Source organism: Dunckerocampus dactyliophorus, chromosome 17 (genome assembly GCF_027744805.1).
Source record: "Dunckerocampus dactyliophorus isolate RoL2022-P2 chromosome 17, RoL_Ddac_1.1, whole genome shotgun sequence".
NCBI lineage: Eukaryota > Metazoa > Chordata > Actinopteri > Syngnathiformes > Syngnathidae > Dunckerocampus > Dunckerocampus dactyliophorus.
Window position 1 is genome coordinate 8,657,612 of NC_072835.1, and position 20,014 is coordinate 8,677,625.

General features: G+C 40.9%; 1 protein-coding gene across 3 annotated transcripts in view; it reads right to left on the bottom strand.

Annotated features, from left to right (window-relative positions):
• Nucleotides 1–1,490: 1,490 nt before the first annotated feature.
• The window catches only part of si:ch211-196i2.1 (collagen alpha-1(I) chain), a 93,645-nt gene continuing 75,121 nt past the window's right edge, over nucleotides 1,491–20,014 (bottom strand). The window contains exons 49-63 of one of the 3 annotated variants that reach the window (XM_054757729.1): nucleotides 19,902–19,955; nucleotides 18,890–18,943; nucleotides 18,745–18,798; nucleotides 17,513–17,566; nucleotides 17,191–17,244; nucleotides 17,049–17,102; nucleotides 14,041–14,094; nucleotides 13,225–13,242; nucleotides 11,801–11,854; nucleotides 11,571–11,633; nucleotides 9,671–9,836; nucleotides 7,871–7,980; nucleotides 7,418–7,498; nucleotides 5,860–6,042; nucleotides 1,491–4,680 (exon numbers count right to left, since the gene is read on the bottom strand). In XM_054757729.1, coding sequence (XP_054613704.1) covers nucleotides 4,531–4,680; nucleotides 5,860–6,042; nucleotides 7,418–7,498; nucleotides 7,871–7,980; nucleotides 9,671–9,836; nucleotides 11,571–11,633; nucleotides 11,801–11,854; nucleotides 13,225–13,242; nucleotides 14,041–14,094; nucleotides 17,049–17,102; nucleotides 17,191–17,244; nucleotides 17,513–17,566; nucleotides 18,745–18,798; nucleotides 18,890–18,943; nucleotides 19,902–19,955 — 1,203 coding nt within the window. In that variant the 3' untranslated portion in view covers nucleotides 1,491–4,530. Of the gene's footprint in view, nucleotides 4,681–5,859; nucleotides 6,043–7,417; nucleotides 7,499–7,870; nucleotides 7,981–9,670; nucleotides 9,837–11,570; nucleotides 11,634–11,800; nucleotides 11,855–13,224; nucleotides 13,243–14,040; nucleotides 14,095–17,048; nucleotides 17,103–17,190; nucleotides 17,245–17,512; nucleotides 17,645–18,744; nucleotides 18,799–18,889; nucleotides 18,944–19,901; nucleotides 19,956–20,014 lie in introns of those variants that run through there. The other 2 variants (XM_054757730.1, XM_054757731.1) reach the window with 2 other exon arrangements.

The window sequence follows — 20,014 nt, forward strand, 5'->3', positions numbered from 1 at the left end:
ACTCGCACAGCGCTGCCTCCCAGTCTTAGTAGAGCTGTGTTCGCCATCTGTCATCCGTCGCTCCCACGCGGCTGGCAACGTCACTTTGAACGCCGTGTTTACACCGATGTCCAGCGGCTGGGGTTCCTTTGTCAAGTCTCCCGGAATGATGACAAGCTCCGAGTTCATTTGCTGCACTTGGTTTTTCACAGCGGTTGTGAGATGGGTGTGCATGGAGTCACAGATCAACAGGGACGGTCCTTCTCTACAGTGTCGTTCACCAGGATGTCGAAAGTGAGCGTCATGTCGTATGTTGGTGATGTGGTTGGAGATGGATGTGTTTGTTGGCAATGTTTTTACTGCAGTAGGAGTTGCTGCGCCACGGTAGTCCTTGCCCGGATGGATAGATGGCGCCGTTTCATTGATCTGGAATTCTCCTGCGGCTGCTCGATTCCCATGTTCCTGTCCGCGTAACTGATGGCTTGCAGTTTAAACTGTGCTTCATCAGTCTGTCTCTATGTAGGTGGCATTTTCGAGGGTCCTTAGCCAAACCGATGTTGTTTTGCACAATGCACATACTGGCACTATGTTCTACCTACTGGGGGCGTGCCTCTTTCACGCCCACCCTTTGCTTTGCCGTCCTCAGTCACGTCGGCCTTTCGTCTATATAAACAGCTTGTTGGTAGGAAATGCTTCCAGTCAGTCAAGCTGAGCGCGAATCAAAGTCACACAACAAAATTAACAGATTTTGGATCTCGGTGCAAGCATAAGGCGCGCCGCATTATAACGCGCCCCGTCCATTTTGGAGGAAACTTAAGACTTTTTAGTGTGCCTTATGGTCGTGAAAATACGAGTAATTTCCAAGCTGTCAAGTCATTTCATATTAAGCCAGACAATAACATGGAACATGTGCACTACAACTAGTTTCCCCAGGGAGACAATAAGCTGCGGTGCAATCATATCAGCTGTGTTGCATTCTACTTGTGGAGCGTTATCAACATATATGAGTGAGGGGGTACTTATGCTGTGACAAAAAGGCTGTGGGGGTACACAAGACAAAAAAGGATGGGAAACGCTGCTCTATGCTACTAAAATGACCATTTTTTCATAATATTACAAGTTGATTCTCGTAAAATTTTGACTTGTTTTCTTGCTAGCATACAACTTTTTTTTTTTATATCCTGACTTTATTCTCAAATGTTTTTTCATTTCTGCTATTGATTTTTTTTTTATTATTTGGCAACTATTTAAACTTTCTTCTTGTAAAAGTTCTTCTCATCATGATGACTTTATTCCCATGTTTTGACTTTATTCCAGTAACATTTGAACTTTTTCCGCAAACTCCAAATTAACTTAAAGAATTACAACTTAGTTTTGTTTCTCATAACATTTGACTTTAATGACACTAAAATAATTTTCATTTTATGACTTAAAAAAAAAAACGTCTTTAATATTTTAACTTGCTCTAAAAATGATGTTCATTTTTCTCATAAATTATTCTCGTAAGATTACAACATTTGCTCATCAAATTGCAACTTTTTTTCTCCTTATATTTTGACTTTATTCAGGAAAAATTATTGCAGATTTTTCCATTTTTGCTGTTGTTGGTGGTATTTTTAATTAATTTTTCTTGTTAAATTGTATTTTTTGAATTTGCCCCGGCTTCACTTTGGACACCCATGGAGTAAGGGGAAATAAAAGTCAAGACGGTCAGTTGGTTTTGGTCTTGGCCATTGCCAGCCTTGGTGTAATTTCTCTTGTAACGTAACTCATTGAACAGATGGGAGCAAAATGGCTTTCGAGCCCGCGTATAGAGAATCTAAATACCATACCTGAGACATAAAGAACATACAGTACAGTTAAATACACATGGAAAACAGTTTGAATGATGACGAAAGAGCACCAAGTATTCCTAAAATAGTAAAACTATCACACAAAGGATGGATTATAGTCTACATAGAGCTGACTGTAGACTATAATAGATGTGGGTGGAAGTTCTAGCACCTTGACGGCTCGCCCATGAAGTGTGTGCTGTGTGACCCATATTTATACACAAGGTAGAGATAATCAGATGAAATTTCAGGATGGATTTAAAATGCACTGTAACCTGTATAAGTGAATTTAATTGTACCTTTTTAAAACTTCTGAATGCACATGTCCAATTGTAGGCAACGGCAAAATTCCTAAAGGCGTGTGATCCATGAGTGGAGCAAGAAATTAGAATCCCGGTTCAATTAGAATTGTTTTTTTTTTTCACATTTTGCCATCATGAGACCAAGACCCCGCCTTAAAATTCATCCACAGTACGTCGCCACTGCCAGGCTTCAAAAACAGAAGTGGCCATTGAGCTTAGAGTGTCATCAACAGGTTACAACACAGAGACTAAGTTGTGCAAAAACTATTGAAAGTTGGACTTCTGCTTTTCCCCCTTACTGTACTGTATGTTCCTGGATCGAGACTTTTATTTTGGATGTCTATTTCCTGTTTGTCACAGTAGGCCAGGGGGTTCACACTTTTTCCACCGAGGGACACTTACTGAAAAATGAAAGGATGCAAGGGCCACTTTGAGACAGCTTTGTGATATCGGTGTAAAAGCGTATTATTAATATTATTATTAAAAGTATGAACTTCCCATTTTTGCTATTTAAAAAAAAAATTCCAAATATTTCAACATTCTTCATAAGTAATCGTCGTACATTTTCCATTTTCTTATAATATTATGACTTTATTCCCATATATAAAATATAGCCCCCCCCCCAACGTAATTTTCCAGAAATTACAATTTATTACGAAAAATACATACATTGTTTTCAACTCGATGCTACTAAAATGACACTTTTTCCTCACAATTTTACAGGTTTATTCTCTTAAAGTTGCAACTTTTTTCTCATTAGAATAGACTTTATTCTCATAAAATTAGTGTTTTTATCCATTTCAGCTCTTATTTTTTCCCAACTATTTCAACTTTCTTCTTGTAAATTGTATTCTCGCAATATTCTGACATTATTCCCTTATTATTTTGACTTTATTCTCATAATGTTATAACATTTTCCCCAACCTAATTTTCCAGAAATTAAAACTTTATTGTATTTTGTTTCTTTCTCATCCATCCATTTTCTATACTGCTTCTCCTCTTTAGGGTCGCGGGGGTATGCTGGAGCCTATCCCAGCTGACTTCGGGCGAGAGGCGGGGTACACCCTGGACTGGTCGCCAGCCAATCGCAGTGCACATATAGACAAACAACCAATCACACTCACATTCATACCTATGGACAATTTAGAGTCGCCAATTAACCTAACATGCATGTTTTTGGAATGTGGGAGGAAACCGGAGTACCCGGAGAAAACCCACACATGCACGGGGAGAACATGCAAACTCCACACAGAAATGCCCAAGGAGAATCGAACCCAGGCCTTCCCAATCTCCAGACTGTGACTGTGTTGGCCAACATGCTAACCACTAGACCACCGTGCGGCCCGTTTCTTTCTCATAGTACAGCTTAAAAATATATATATTTTAATAGTTCATTTGCGTCACACACATTGCTCGGAGCGTGTGCCTGAATACAGTGCACCTTACCGGGGCACGCCAGGTGGCTCCTCCTGCTCTATACTCCGGTTCTCCTGACATTTGTAGGAGCACGTGTCCAAAAATAGTACACTTTGCTGGGTCACAGCGGGTGGATCCTCCTGCTCTATGCTCCCCTCATAGTGATGTGGTAGTGGTAATGTCATGATATTTGATGAGCAACGAATCAACAGGTACAGTTGGTCAAATCCAAATTTGTTCATGTCCTTCTTACCGCCAGGTGTGTACAAACTACAGTCTTTACAAACAAATTACAAAAACAAGTACGAATTTTTTAAAAAGTAGATGTAAAAAAAAGTCAGTTATCGGTATCCGTTTGAAAAAAAAGATTGTGCAGATCTAATATTTTTATCAGGGTACTATTTAGTTCAGCTGGAGCTTTGGCTAGCGGGCGGTTCATTGTTTTGTTCCTATGAACTTGTGATTTCCTTCTTTAACTTAGTTGTTTTCTTGTTTCCTGAATTATTCTCCTGCTCGGGCGCATTCCTGTTTCCACCTCCCACGGTGAATTTATGTAACCCTGTTTGCCTGCTGTTTTTATTTATTTTTTATGAAGGCACTTTGCCTTTTGTATTCCTTTTTGCTCTGTGTGAGATGCTGCCACCACGGCCTTGCACACTACAGTAACGGGTGCAAAGCATAATAGACACGTTGAACATCTTAGCTTAAAAAATAGCATAAAAAATAAGTTCACCTGTAAACGTGCATTTTAGATCCATTCTGAAATTTCACCCAAAAGCCTAACTTTGTGCGAGTAGTAAGTAATACAAACCTTATATACATTATGTCAAACAAAAATGAAAAACAATGCAGGGAAACTTAAAAACGAGACATTTTAAATTATTCAGTACAGTTTTAAAGTGTCTGTAAACAATGCGGGTTCTCTGGGAGACGAGGCATTTGTCTTGTATTTGCGTCCGGGGCCTGAACTTTGTCTGGGATGGCATGGGGGTCAAACTATTCTAACTGAAACAAACAGGTCCGACACTGAAGCCAAAGGGATGCGAAAAGTTGCCACCTCCCATCGGGGCCACATCTCTCAGAGGAAGAAGGTGGAGGTCCTCAAACTCAAACACCGACTCCCGGGGTCCGGAAACCGTATGTTCTGCAGGCTGACAACACAGAAAGCAAATTAGTCGTCCCTTACAACTTTTGCAGCTTCACCCTATCACGGTTTTTCAAAATTAATAAATGTGTGCTGTTTTGTGGTTGAATGGAGCCTATTATTAGTCCAAAATGAGGCATATTTAAGCAAATTTGACGTATTCTTGGTCTAAATCAGGGGTCTCAAACACAATTTACCCGGGGGCCGCTGGAGGTAGAGTCTGAGTGAGGCTGGGCCGCATCAAGTATTGGGAGGAGGGCTGGGAATCTCGGGGTACCTCACGATACGACACGCGATACATGGCTCACAATAACAATAATATCTTGATACAGTAATAGGCTGAATCAAATAAATAAATAAATAATTTCACAGCTTATATTTTGCTGCATTCAGCTGGGATAGGCTCCAGCTTACCCGTGACCCTAATGAAGACAAGCGGTATAGAAAATGGGCGGAATTTTTTACCACATTTTTCTAAGTGACTCACTCACTCTTAGTTCAGTGAAGGCTTATGTGTGCATCCTACGAGTAACATTGGCTTGTTGCACGCCGTATTACAGTAATCTTTGAAGACAAGTCGCAGGCCGCAAAATGTGCCTCGGCGGGCCGCAAATGGCCCACGGGCCACGAGTTTGAGACCCCTGATGTAGACCGTGCGGGCCGCATTTACAGTAGTCTTTCCTGTCAAGTTGCGGGCCGCAAAATGTGCCGTGGCGGGCCGCAAATGGCCCGCGGGCCGCGCGTTTGAGACCCCTGGTCTAAATGAACCATTTCAGTAGAAGGCTCGCTAATTTACAGCCATCCTGACGTGGTGTCATTCAGCCGCCGTTATGTTACATTGAGCTTTTTATGATGTTCAGTTTCACTTCAATGGTGAGGACTTTCCTTTTCTTTGGCGCACTGCCGCAAAAGGTGAACTAAGAAGCCATGAACACACAATTTGGATGGTGATTTTTGATTCCTTCATGGGAGTGTGTTCGTAACCACGAAACGTCGTGACATGGAACCTCATAAACCCAGGACCACCTGTACCAGTGTATCTTTAAATGTTTGACGCGTGTCTGCAGGGCCGTTTAAGTCAACATCCCTCAGATCGGCTGACTCACGGCGACATAAGTGGTTGTCGACTTAAAAGGGTTTTCAAGAAACACTGCAGCAAATTTGCACAGGTTAGCTTTTTACATACCACGCAGTCTTGAAGCGCTCCGAGGAAACTTTGTTTTCGTGTGTCAGTGAGGAATTTGATGTCCCTTTCCGACTGACCCAATATGTGCCCTGGGTGGCAGGCGTAGGTCATCTTCTGTGTGGCCGTGCTACTGTGCAACCTGAGAAAACGCATCTGGACCACATCGGCACCTGGATAAATGAACTGAGCAATACAAACATAACATTAAAACTATTGGAATTTTACTTTAGTTTTGGTTTCATAAACTGTCTCAAGTAATAATATTAAATGACTCCTTTCTTTGTGTTATTTGCCTCATTATTGATCTTTATTTCTGCAACGCCAAAGCACCCAACCGATTCCATTATCACTACTAACTGGGCATTATCTACTGTACCATATTCCCGTCCCCAAGGGCACAAGTGTATGCCTTGTCCTTTTTTACTAGCCTTATCTTATGAGGTCTGGAACAAGCCCCAGGGGGCATTCAGCTAACGGAGTTTAGTGCATTAGCGAGCTGTGTTGAGTTGAAAGCCGGACATGCGTGTTCAGCGAAGGTAGCTCTCTTTTAAAGCAGCTGTATCACCATGGCAACTTAGGCTGAACTCATAACCTGGTCGGGACCAGGTTATGTCCAGGCTTTCAGCTTAAAGTCAGCTATGAAAGTGTTTCACTGTTTAACTAATTCAGAGATGGCGTCACCATTTATTGAGAACCACATGGAGAAAAAAAATGAAAAAAAGAGCATTCCCTTATCCATCTGTAAGCGAGATAGATTATCAGACGAGGAAATACGCTACATATGCTCACACGAGCACCATGTGAAATAGTAATAATTAAGCCAACATTAGCAGACGTAAATGCCACCGCAGTCCTTGCGTGAGTACTCACGTCAACACTGCCATCTAGTGGTCACATCGACATACAACAAGAAGACATACTTCAAAGATTTAAATGAATACGGTTTTGCTCCAATATATTTATTTTTTAAATGGGTAAGTGTTAAAATGTCAAACTTGTGCAATGTTGAGAACTGATAAATGAACACACTTGTAGGGTATAGTTAGTAGAATAAACACATGCTCATTACAGGCTCAACATTATTCTGTCAGCGGCCGTTTCTTGCTCTATTGGTGGCAACAGCGTTGCTTTTGGCAGTCATAATCTTTTGGGAACTCCTCATAACGCTCCATACTAATTACGTACACATTTTTTTTTTGAAAATACACTGGCTGGGATCGCTTCACTTTTCAGCGGAAGTAGACTAATATGACGTTAAACGCCCCCTTTCATGTGAACGCGCAATTAGCACAAAGCCGAAAACCGGAATTGACAAAGTAAATTGATAACCACCGTCGCGGGACCAATTAAGTCTGTTTGCGGATGTTAGGTTGTGTCAAGTTGCATTTTGAGCACAAAACCTGGGTTAAAAAAAGTTAATTAAAAAAGTGACATTGTCCTTCCTCAGTGTATCACATAACTAGTTATCATTTGATACAGTTTGAATCATTTATGGGAGTGTGTTGTAAGTTGGTAAAACGAGGACCATCTGTAGTGTGTTCCTCAGGTGATGACTCACATGAAAGCCTTGGTCCAGTCTGCTGAGCCACTGAAAGGAGTTGTTAGCAGAAGAATCTTCCATCCAGGCCTTTATGGGCAGCTGCAAGTGGAGACAAAAACAGCCAATTTGTACATGCAATACTGAGTGCAGATGGAAAGTGTTCATTTTGTAAGTTCATTTTGTCGGTCTCATCAAATGTTTATTAGAAGAATGAAATTAGAGCCGCGGCAATTAACGAATCAATGGTTCATCGATTATCCAATAAATCAACAGTTTTACCTCTTTTCTGATATTTTGGGGACTAAACCGCTAACTGTTTGTGTTTGGTTCGTTTTCCAGTAAATAAATGGATGTACTGTGTTGTGAAGGCATGGAAACACTACAGTAATGACATCCAAACAAACAAAATGACGGTCAGTAGAAAGAAATGATCCAGACATGCAAATTCTTGTCATGGTTTTTGTTTTGGACCTGAGAATCTTGAGGATGAAGGCAGGTCTGTATTGATGTGCTGGAGAAGATGCAATAGGCCAGCAGAGCGTCGCCAGGACTCCCTTGGTTTGGGTCGATGTAAAACGTTCCTAAACAGAAATGTTACTGTGAGCTCTGCAGCTGTAAAAGTCTGGCAAGCATTTACTGAGATGATTTGTGTTTAAAAATGAACATAAAATATGACAATGATGCGATTCTTATTTTGGTCTGAAGGTCTTATGAAGAACAATGCTGTTATGGTAAGATGTTCTGCTAGCTTCAACACGACAACAGCAGTTCTATAATGCAATGTTCTCACCCTCTACTGAGCCAAGGCACATATTTTACTAAATGTTGTATGTATGGCAACATGTGTGGCAACAGGTGAATACACAAGTTAATTAAAGTATGTACCCAGTGGCAGTTATCGCTTCAATGGTGCCCCTTCATGTGAGCAGTATGGGGGGCACCGGTCACCTGCTTGTAGAGGACACCCCTCTGGCACATCCTGACCTGATTAGCAAATGAGCACTGAGTACAAGTATGAATCTTTTATCCCTCCCTTTTTCTCCCACCTCACCTATATGGCGCCCTCTAGAGAACAAACACGAGACTGAATGAAAACTAGCGACAGCGTGCGCCAGCACATGAACACACATCACACAAGAATGCCGTGCGTGCCTCTTGCAGGGCAGATGCTTGCCCAGCTTTGAATAACATCGCTTAGAAGTGAACTTTTTGGACATCATTATGTCTCCCAAGTGGCAGTTCGCCAAAGAAAATGAAAGCTGCCACCATCAAAGTGAAAGTGAACATCATAAAACAGAGAGCAGAAACGCCCACCAGTGTTGGCCACTCTTTTGGTCCCAATTGCACGACCGTAAAGATAAAGAGGGAGAAAGGGAGGAGATCTGGGAGGAGGTTATTCTTCCAGACTAGCCTGGAACCATATATTAACAATTCTTGTATTATTTTATATGTCCTTCAAGTGTTTTGTGTGAGTGACACTAAAGAGTTGAAGGCGCTGTCTGTCATGGTTAGATACCGCAATGGGGGCAAAGTTCCGAGTAGGCTTTATCAGTTCATGCTCAGCGGCTAGGTGGGACAACTTTAGTCTGACTAGATAAGACAGTTATAGTCTGAGGGGTTGTGGTGCAGGATCCAAAGTGTTTAAAAAAAAAGACGCATGTCCAGACAAGAACAGTTTTGCTAAGTCGTTAAGATACAGTGGCTTATGGAGTGAATAGAGCTGTCCTATCTAGTCAGACTTGAGTTGTCCCACCTAGTCTTTGAGCATGAACTGATGAAGCCTCCTCGGATGACAGGAAAAACTTCTTCTAAGACAACCTGAACAGTCCAGTTGCGATCGATTCAATGCCGTGTGAGTTCACTCCATTGTATCTTAACATCACAGTCTAAAAACAGAACTCGTACGTAACCAGAGGACCACCTGTACATTATTATTATTTTTCAGACCAGTTAAGTGAAATTTGATCATTTCCAGCATCATACCTGGTAATCTCCCTCAGCACATACTGTGCCACAGCACAGTAGCTGGGAATCACTGCTGTAATGTACTGTGTTTGAGTTTGGTGTCAGTTAGCTCACTTATCCTCTTGCACAGACCTTTGTGATTGTTTTGCTTCGTGGAGACTGCTCACCCGTGCACCAACTTTAAATGGGATGCAACGGGATGCGTTCTCACGTCTGTCGTCTTGCTTTTTACATTCAGGTCTGACTTGACTTCACCAAAACCTCGTCAAATGTGTTTACTGACAACTGCATTGTTTGTTAACTGACCACTGGTGTATTCTGGGTGGCAGAGCCAAAGTTCTAGACATGTGGTGGCAGGGTGCTCTTTGGTGCCATCGGGAGGATCCACCAGGCGTCGAAGCTCCTGCTCTAGAGAATCCAGAAGAGTCTGGATCAAATGGAGGTTGGGCTTATCGGACACATACATGATTTCCTAGAGAGAGACAACATGCGTATGCATTAGTGAACTCAAAATGCACTCTGATGAATGTAAACTCCAATCACTTTGGCACTTTTAATCTGACATTTGTAGTTTCATTTGTTATTCACTGGTTTCTCAAAAGCCGAACACTCCAACTCCAGTTTGGAGTTCAGCCAAACCCATATCTGTCCATATCTTGCAAGATATCAAATGGATTAACACAACAATAGTGTTTTTCTCTGCTGTTGTTTTTTGTGATGCCAACACTGAAGGGTACCAGTGACTGTAATGACAACCTAGTAAACTACATGGACCATGTCGTGTTGTGTAGGAGTGTGATCCCACTGTCATGGATGCTCAGCAGCGTTGGGAGTAACAGCGTTAAAAATAACGGTGTTGCACATACGCCCTTACCGACGTGATGCGTTGTTATGTTCTGATATTGGGGATGCACAATGGTTTTTTTCAAGCCAATGCCAATAACTGCCAGCTTTTCAAGATTGATACCCGACAACTTATGCACAGTCGTCCCTCGCTACATCACCATTCGATCATCAGGTTTTTAAAAAAGTAATAAATGACCACTGTTTCGTGGCTGTATATGGTCTGTTATTAGTAAAAATGATGCCTATTTAAAGGGTCACTGACATGATTTTTCACCTTTGCTTAAATATGTTTTATATAGTTTGTAATGATGTTCTACATTGTTATTTTTTTTTTACGCAAACATTAAATTGATGAAAAATTGCATTCTTTTATGTCTCAAACGGCCATTTTGGTCAGAGCTTGTCAGAAGGGGGCATTTCCCAAGTGACGTCAGCACAGCTGAACATCACAAGTAAACAAACGTGAGAGAATGGACGAGATAGAAGATGTTGACAGTGATTATAGCAGAGATTTGAGCGATCTGTCCTTACGTCTGTGTAGGCTCTCAGTCGTACAGGAGTTGTCCATCGAGGAAAAGGCTTCTTGAGACGTCATCTGTACTTCTGTGTAGAAGGTGTCGGACGTTTCGCTCCTCATCCGAAGAGCTTCGTCAGCAAACTAATAAGTGCTGGTAGCTTAGGCCTTAAATACAGTAAGAGTGGGCGGAATTGGTGTGCCAACACCCTCCTCCTATTGGTTCGTTACACTAAGCCTGGGCGGAGCAGTGGTATAATCCTATCCTGTTATTCACACCTACGATAAAAGGGAAGTGTTGCTCCCTGAATTGGGTATGAACGACTCTAATACTGGCTGGTATCGTAGTCTGTCAAACAACAGAACCCATCATTGAATCGGAATGGTGGTTTGAGGTTTAATTTGGACCCTGTGTTCAGCAGGTTACTGAGACCAAAACCCACAGCTCTTAGTCTTGCAAATGAGGTGAAGGCAGGGCCGAGCCAGAACAATAGATGCTAACAAGCCAGTATCAGAGTCGTTCATACCCAATTCAGGGAGCGACACTTCCCTTTTATCGTAGGTGTGAATAACAGGATAGGATTATACCACTGCTCCGCCCAGGCTTAGTGTAACAAACCAATAGGAGGAGGGTGTTGGCACACCAATTCCGCCCACTCTTACTGTATTTAAGGCCTAAGCTACCAGCACTTATTAGTTTGCTGACGAAGCTCTTCGGATGAGGAGCGAAACGTCCGACACCTTCTACACAGAAGTACAGATGACGTCTCAAGAAGCCTTTTCCTCGATGGACAACTCCTGTACGACTGAGAGCCTACACAGACGTAAAAGAGATTTGTTACTTGCCTTGAGCTCTGTCAGTGTCATGTTTAGAGATGGTCCTGGCAGTCCGGGAACACCAGGTGGACCCTTCAGCAGTCAGATAAAGAAAGAAACATCAAAATGAATGCTAATTAAATGTAAAATATGTCATTTTGACTGCATCAGGAGTCATTTGAGCTGATTTTATTATCTATTTCCCTGGTGAGGTGTTTCCCAGGCATGTCCAACTGGGACAAGATTTGTTTTGAACTTACTGGAAGGCCTCTTCTGCCTGGCAGACCAGGCAAACCCTGGTAGCCTTTCAAACCCTTCAAGAAGAAAACATCTGAGTATTACTGCATACACAAACCTTTGCGGCAACATTTCCATCAATTCTCACTACAGCAGCACCTTTAAGTAAAACGATACAGTGGAGCTTTGATTAACATAGGCCTCGGTTAGCATGTTTTTCGGTAAATATCAAAAATGTATGCCAATATGTTGCCTCGATTTGCGTGCATTTTCCGGATAGCGTACAGTATGGCAAGCGTCTTGTTGTGTTATCAATATACTACTTGAGTCCAACTGTGTTTTTAATGTATTTTTATCACAAAATGTCCTGTTAGCATCGTTAGCTTGCTAACAAAATGGCAGCCGAAACCGGAAGTCAGCTATGTCGCCCATCTATGATGTCATCAGCGGTTGACTCTCAAAAATGTTGACACAAAACATGTTTTTATCATTGTACAATTCTAGTTTTACATGCATAAAACAATTCTAAATGCATATAAATGACTAATGAAAGAGATAGATGAACTTTTAAGGTTACTTTTACCTTCACTGAAGACGTGACTGTTCCCAGTCCAACACCTTCCTCTTCAACACCACCTTTCTGTTTTGTAGTTATGTCTTGAATTCAATATTGTTTCTCATCTTCATTATCAGAATGCTGGCACTTCAAACTTTCTTTGGCTCCATTTTGGGATTTTGGGGTAAGAAAGTATTGAATTCAAGAATTAACTCCTGGCAAAACAGGAAGTGGTGTTGAAGGGGAAGGTGTTGATTTAGCTGCCACATTGTGTCTTTGTCAAGTAAAAGTAACCTTTACTGTAATGTTCATTTATCCCTTTCATTCACCATTTATATGTCTTTATATGCAGTTCAAATTGTTTTCTGCATGTAAAACTATAATTGTAAAACTCTAAAAACGTGTTTTCTGTTAACATTTTTGGCTTTCTGGAACAGATTAATTAGATTTACATTCTTTGTTATGGGTAAAATTGATCCGGTTAGCGTCCGTTTCGGTTGTTTGGAATCCTGCTGGAACACCATAAGAATATTTAGAGTGCAGTTAGAATCCGGCCACGACAATGGAATTTGGAATGCACTCAGAAAGCAGTCAGAATTATGACAATGCACATCCAGGAATGAACCACACATTTTCATTCTGACAGCATTCTGGCTCATTTACACCTCTAGTGTGACTAAGGTATCCGACTAGGTTTCTAGTTGGACCTTCTGGAATGAGTTAATGATGCTAACCAATGTTCCACAGTGTTTTAAATAAAGTGTATTTTATATGAAAGTGTGTGATAGACAAGATAATACACACAATATCCTCCTCCACTTTCTTCATTTACCTTTAAGTTGGTGAGTTTGACCTTTAGGAACAAGAGTGTTTGAACTGACAATATCCTACCTTGAACCCAAACGTGCCCTACAACACAGAGGAGAAGATGAGCATCATGAAAAAAAGAGAAAGTACAATGGCTACTCCATATCTTCACGCAAAAACCAAAAAAGGGTCGATTCCCGCCTATTCACGAGTCTTTTCTCTTCTTTAAATCTTAAATAATTCGTTTTTTATGGCAAACAGAAAGTGGTTTGATGCCGCTATCTGCAGGAGAAAAAAAGAGGGCTGCAGCTATGAATCTAGCAGAGGGTGCTGTCTCACTAATCAATTCACTCAATGCTGAACAACAACACTTTAGTGCAACACTGTATAACTGCAATCGTTTCTTAATGTGTAAAACTGAACTTAACATAACTATGAGAAGCATATGAACGTGTTTAGGCTATCTTAGGGATTGTTCTTTTTATGGGTTATTATTATTATTCGCGTTTTCGGCCATTCATGAGTGGTCTTGAGCATAACCCTGCAAATCTACAATACATTCATTAACCGCCTAAAGTGCTTGTCCTCATTGGAGGTGGAGCCTGTGCCAACTGACTTTGGGCAAGAGGCGGGGTACACCCTGGACTGGTCGCCAGTCAATTGTAGGGCACATATAAACAAATTCACACTCCCATTCACACCTACGGACAATTTAGAGTCCCCAATAAATCTGGCACGCATATTTTTGGGATGTAAGAGGCAGGTACGCCAAACCCACATGGGGACATGCAAACTCCAAACTAACGTTCCAATAGAGATTCCACCTCGGATCCCCCGAGTGCTCTACATTAAAAATAACTGACAACAATTCTTAAAGATTCTAATACTATTAAAACTTACAGGCAATCCAGGCATGCCTGTTGTGCCCCTCGGCCCTGCTGGACCTGTATTTCCCTATGAAAGTCAGAGGGGAGAGAAACCATGATCAGATTCAAGAGAGAACATGTCAAGAAAATACCTGACAGACATTCTAAATTTTTACTATTCCAGCTCTGATGCAGACCCATGAAGACATTTTTTAAATTACATTATGACACGATCACTGATTGACTACATACTCATCCAATGGACAGTCCTCTTTCAGTACAAATATTCCTGGTCCTCCATGTGTTGCCTTTAAGTAAAGTGGGGTGGTAGTTGTTTTTTTGGCAACACCTAGTGGCTGCAATAATTTATTGAGTTGAACTTGTGACGCAGTTAGGCACGCAAATTGAATGATAAAGAGCATACCAGATGCTTTTTAGTACGGAATAGCTTCGAATACGCTTCTGCGCTCAAAGACTATGTGTCTGTAAGTAATGTGCAACTATAATTATATGATAACTGTGTGGATTGGAAAATGTTGTTTTGCTTAATGAGGGCACTAATTACCGCAATTTTGGATGCATAAGCTTCAACTATTTTCTCATTCTTTAAACCCTCATGCTTTATCACCCTAACAGTGATGAGGCTAATTTATAGCTAAAAACTACATTTCCCATGATGCTTAGAGTGCAGCTCCAGGAAGTAGTGACGTGGATGAGTGAAGTGGAAGCTAATATAACGTTTTGAAGTATTATGCAGCGATCTGTGACACGTTAAGTAAGTTTGATCAAGTGTAGAATTACTTGTACTACAGCCTCAGTTTGGACTGCTCGGACCGCTAACCGTCCACTATCACCAACAGGTTTCGAAAGGCTGGACTACTGCGTGATGAAGAGGATACCTCAAGCTAAATGTCTACTTTCCCTTGAGACAAAAGTGATTTCAAGAGCAACAATAAAAGAGAGAGCGAGAGACTGACAAAGTATGTGATGAAGGAGTTATAGGGCTGTTCAACTGTGATGATGAAGAGGATGACTTTAGTGGTTTTGGTTCCCAGGAGGAGGAGGAGGGTGGGGATGAATGACTTTTCTGGTCCAGTGCGCTCTATAGTCTGGAAATTACGGTATGTCTACCTTGGAGATTGTAGATGCTGTATCAGCCACTGGCTAACTAAATACACACATGATTTGAATTCACTTGTGAATCCAAAAATGAAGGTTTGGTGTTAAAATACGACTGTTTGATACGTTTCTGCACACCGGGATGCATCCAGGCGTCATGTCACATATTAAAAGTGTCTTTTTCAAGAGAATTCTGACATTTATTAAACAGGTTGTCACGCCCTGTGTGTTTGCTTGCGTGACAGGTTGGGTATTTTCCCGTTTTATTGAGTATTTCCGTTTCTAGGCTCTTATTTTGTAATTATTTCTGTTTTGCTCCATTCTGTTTTCTGCCGCCTGCTCTTTTCTCTCGCACCAGCTGCTAATTTGAGTTGTTCTATTTAGTTCAGCGGCGTGCTCCTGTCTTTTGTCGGTGTACTGAGCATTTTACGAGCTTGAAGCCTGTTGCTTTCATCCAGCCGTGACCTTCAACTCTCACTGGGTCGTTCGCAGTCGAGTGTGAAGGGGGCCGGGATGAGAATCAGCACCTCCGAGTCCGAGTCCGTGGGTGGCGTGCCCATTCGGGTCGAGGGTGAGATCCTGCCCCAAGTGGAGAACTTTAAGTACCTCTGCGTCTTGTTCACCAGTGAGGGAAGGATGGAAAGAGAGATCGACAGGCAAATTGGTGCTACGTCTGCAGTGATGCGGACTTTGCATCGGCCCTTTGTGGTAAAGTGAGAGGTGAGTGGAAAGGCAAAGCTCTCAATTACCGGTCGATCTACACTACGTTCCTACCCTCACCTATGGTCATGAGCTTTGGGTAGTGGCTGGGCTGTCCCTTAGAGATAAGGTGAGAAGGAGTACAACCACTGCTCCTCCATATTGAGAGGAGCCAGATGAGGTGGCTTGGGCATCTGGTCAGGACCCATCACTACCCATCACTGGGTAGGCCTTCAGGGCACATCCGACTGGTAGCAGGCCTCAGGGAAGACCCACAACATTTTGGAGTGACTATGTCTCATCTCTCGGCTGGCCTGGGAACACCTTGGGATCTGCTGGGAGGAGCTGGACGAAGTGGCCGGGAGGAGGGAAGTCTGGGCTTCCCTGCTAAGGCTGCTGCCCCCGTGACCCGACCTCGGATAAGCAGTAGAAGATGGATGGATGGATGGAAGCCTGTCATTTGCTGGATCCCTGTTGCTGCTCTGTCGTGTCATTACATATATATATATATATATATATATATATATATATATATATATATATATTTTTTTTTTTTAACCTGCATTGGGTCTTGTCTATGCATCCCGGGGTCGTCGCCAGCATTACCACCATGCCAAACCATGACACAGGTAAGGTTTTATTGTATCACTATACTTAAAAAAGGACTTATTTCAGCTTCTGTAGCTTTAGTTTGTCTCCTTGTTGGTGGAAGCATTGCCCCATCCCTCTATCTTTGTCTTCTTCTCTTGTGTATTTAATGTTGTTAGCAGCGGCACCGTGACTCTACTAAAAAGAAAAAAAAAGCTCTGATGATAGCTCCAACATAATAATACCAGTAAATGTAATTCATATACTTTTTTTCCTCTTCATAACACATTTTTGACTGATGCGACTTAATACTCCAAATATGGTGTTACTTGACATGTTATTTACTCTATATCTAAGTAATCACATGATTTATTACAATTTCTGTGACACATTTAGTCCTCCGTACCAGAAAACAAGTAAAACAATGCTGTCAAGACCTATTTTCAACTGTTGTCATTTTGATTTTTACTATAAATACCTTGCGTTTCAGTGACCCAGTGTCTACACACAGATAAAACTTATATATAAGATATAACTACTGTAAGTCAAAGTGCATATGTGATAGTTCCATGTATCCAAGACCACTTGGGAGGACATAAAAGGGAGGACATAACAAAACACTTCTGTCAATTTTACCTTCCCTCCCTGTGGACCAACTTCACCTGGCAACCCGACAGGCCCACGGATACCCTGAATAGATAATCATAATGAAAGAATCACCAAGAGATACTGTAAGTAACAACTGCCTGTAGCTAAGCTATAATTATACACAGCCTACCTTTGGGCCATCAAGTCCAGGTGGTCCAGGTAGTCCCATGTCGCCTTTCTCACCCTGAGAACAAAAAAGCCAAAAATGTCAAATCTCCCTCTTGATTAAGACGTGCATGTTAACCTGAAATCAACCAACTAAGGTCAAACAAGTCCACCTCAAGCTAGCAGGAGGCTTCGGAGGTGGAGCGAGCGAGCTCCAGGCTTTATTAAGAGTTGTCAAGAATCGATTTATTTGGGATTCGCTAGTGGTCTCAGACCGTAACCAATGCAAATAGCGTGGATTTTTTTTGTATTAAGCATCAGTGAAGTTGATGAATTGCTTTTTTTACCTCTTTCCCCTTTTCCCCGAGATCCCCCATGTCTCCACGTAAGCCAGGTATGCCCTTGGAGAAGAGACATTCATCAGGTGCATGCTGAATTAGTGTGTGTCTAGACCCGGGGTGTCACATTCATGGAAAAACCTGCAGTAATTTTACGAAAATTAAGTCAAAATATGAAGAGAAAAAAGTTGCAATCTAACAAGAAAAAGACACAATTTTATGAGAATAACGTAATACTTTGTGGAAAAATAATGTCATTTTGGTACCATAAAGTTGAAATATTAAAGAAAAAAACATTATTTTAGTCCAAAAAAATGTTCTTTATTCGAAAATAGACTAATTTTTCCGCAGAATACACATCTCATTCACCGTAAGTCGGGAAACATTCATCAATACAGTTATCCCTCGGCTTTTCAAAAATATATTAATTATTAAGTCTTGAGCCTCTTCAGCCTATTATTAGTCAAAAAATATGCATATTGAAGTAAATTTTAGCCTTTTTTCCTAAATTAAGCATTTCCAGGCATACAATAGGCTAAATGAACTCAAGTATAAGTATAAGGCATTCAGAAGACGCATTCAAGTCGTTGTGATATGTAGTATTTTACACTGGGCACTGGGAAAAATAATGTCATTTTAGTAGCATACAGTTGAAATATTAAAGAAAAAAAATGTTATTTTTTAAAGTTGCAAGGAGAAACAAACGAAACAATGAATTAAGTTCTTCTAAAATATTTTTTGCAGGTTATAACATTATGAGAATAAAGTCCAAATATTATGGGAAAAAAGTAATAATTATAAGAACATTTACAAGAAGAAAATTGAATTTGTTGAATTTTTTTTGAAAAACTGCAGTAACTGAAAAAAACATCTGTAATTTTCAAGTCAAAATATTAAGAAAAAAAAGTCGCAAATTTATGAACAAAATGAAAATTAGGTTGGGTAAAAGAAATTTAGAAAAATAAAAAAAAAAACTGCAAAAATGGGAAAAAAAGAGCAAAGAGCAAAATTTATACAAATAATACGCTTTTTCGCCGATTTTTTTTTGCATGTCTTTTCTTGTGTTGGTTTAAAAACAATTTCAAAGTGGCCTTTGCGTCCTTTCATTTTTTTTGTATGTGGCCCTCGTTGGAAAAAGTTTGGACACCCCTGGTTTTGACACATGTTCATTGATTTTGACCCTGACCCAAACACAAAAATCAGCTGGTTTCAAAACAAGCAAATAAGTAAAAGTGCCTCACGATCTTTCCTGGCCAGCTAAGGTGGCCTGGTAGTCCTGTTTCGCCCTTCTCACCCTAAACCACAACACACATTTGCTGTGGGCTTGTAGATTAGGATTTTATAGGATGCACACAGAGTGTGGGGTGTTGTTTCCAAATAACCTACTTTTGGTCCTCTCATGCCTCTGGTCCCTCTGACTCCAGCTTTTCCTCGTTTTCCCTGTTTTTCCAAAACATAGAAAGTAGAGAGGTTGAATCAACAACACGACAAACACAAACCACTCATTTTTATTCATTTTCACAGACTTTAATATGAATGTTGCTCTTTCATACCCTTTAGCCATACACCCTTTTCTTACCAATATTTTTTTTACCTAAATTAAGCATTTTAAAGCATAAAATAGGCTAAATGAACTAAAATACAAATATAAGGCATTCAGAAGACGCATTCAAAGTCGTGATTATATGCAGCATTCAATATTGGTCACTAGGTGTTAGCATTGCGACTGTAATGTTTAGTGAGACAAGTTTGATCACAGCAACAACAGGCTTTTATTGCAGATTTGAATGATCTCACAGCAGGCTAATAACATTAAAAACTGTATTTAGAAAGCCATAAACAGGCTGTTAACTACAAAAATCTAAAATTTAAATAAATAAAGAATCCTACTTCACTTTTCCCAATCGAGTCTGGAACCAATTAATGATAAACAAGCGATTACTGTAATTACAGCCACTTTTATTGCAAACGTTGATTCGAAATGGGAGGAGAACATCAACATCAAGTGAGCAGGATGGTTTGGAGGGAAGGACCGAGCCAAAAATAGGCATTTTTATGGGCGCATCAATTACTCGCAACAAAAAGCGGGGAATCTACTGTACTACAAATAATGTAGATATATTCGTTCATCTATCTATGCCAGTGTGGTACAGGTGCAGTTGTCCCTGATTGAGGGAGAAATGCTCGAACCACGATGTATCAAGGGACGACTGCATAGTGACAGGCAGAACAGTTAAATGGTCTTCCACTAGATGGCAGATTGTACATAAATTGCCATTCATACAACATTTTTGCTCGGTGGTGTGATTGTTCCAATGTAAAACTTGCACCTTGGCTCAATAAAGAATGGAAAACGCTGACTTAGAGCAACACTGCAATGTAATCTGGAAAATGTTACCCTTCTCCCAACATGACCCGTCTTTCCCGATGAACCACTCTTGCCATCATCTCCCTGTTGGGGGACAAAAATACAAGATCTTTTCAGAAAAATGGCTAGACTGTTAATGACAT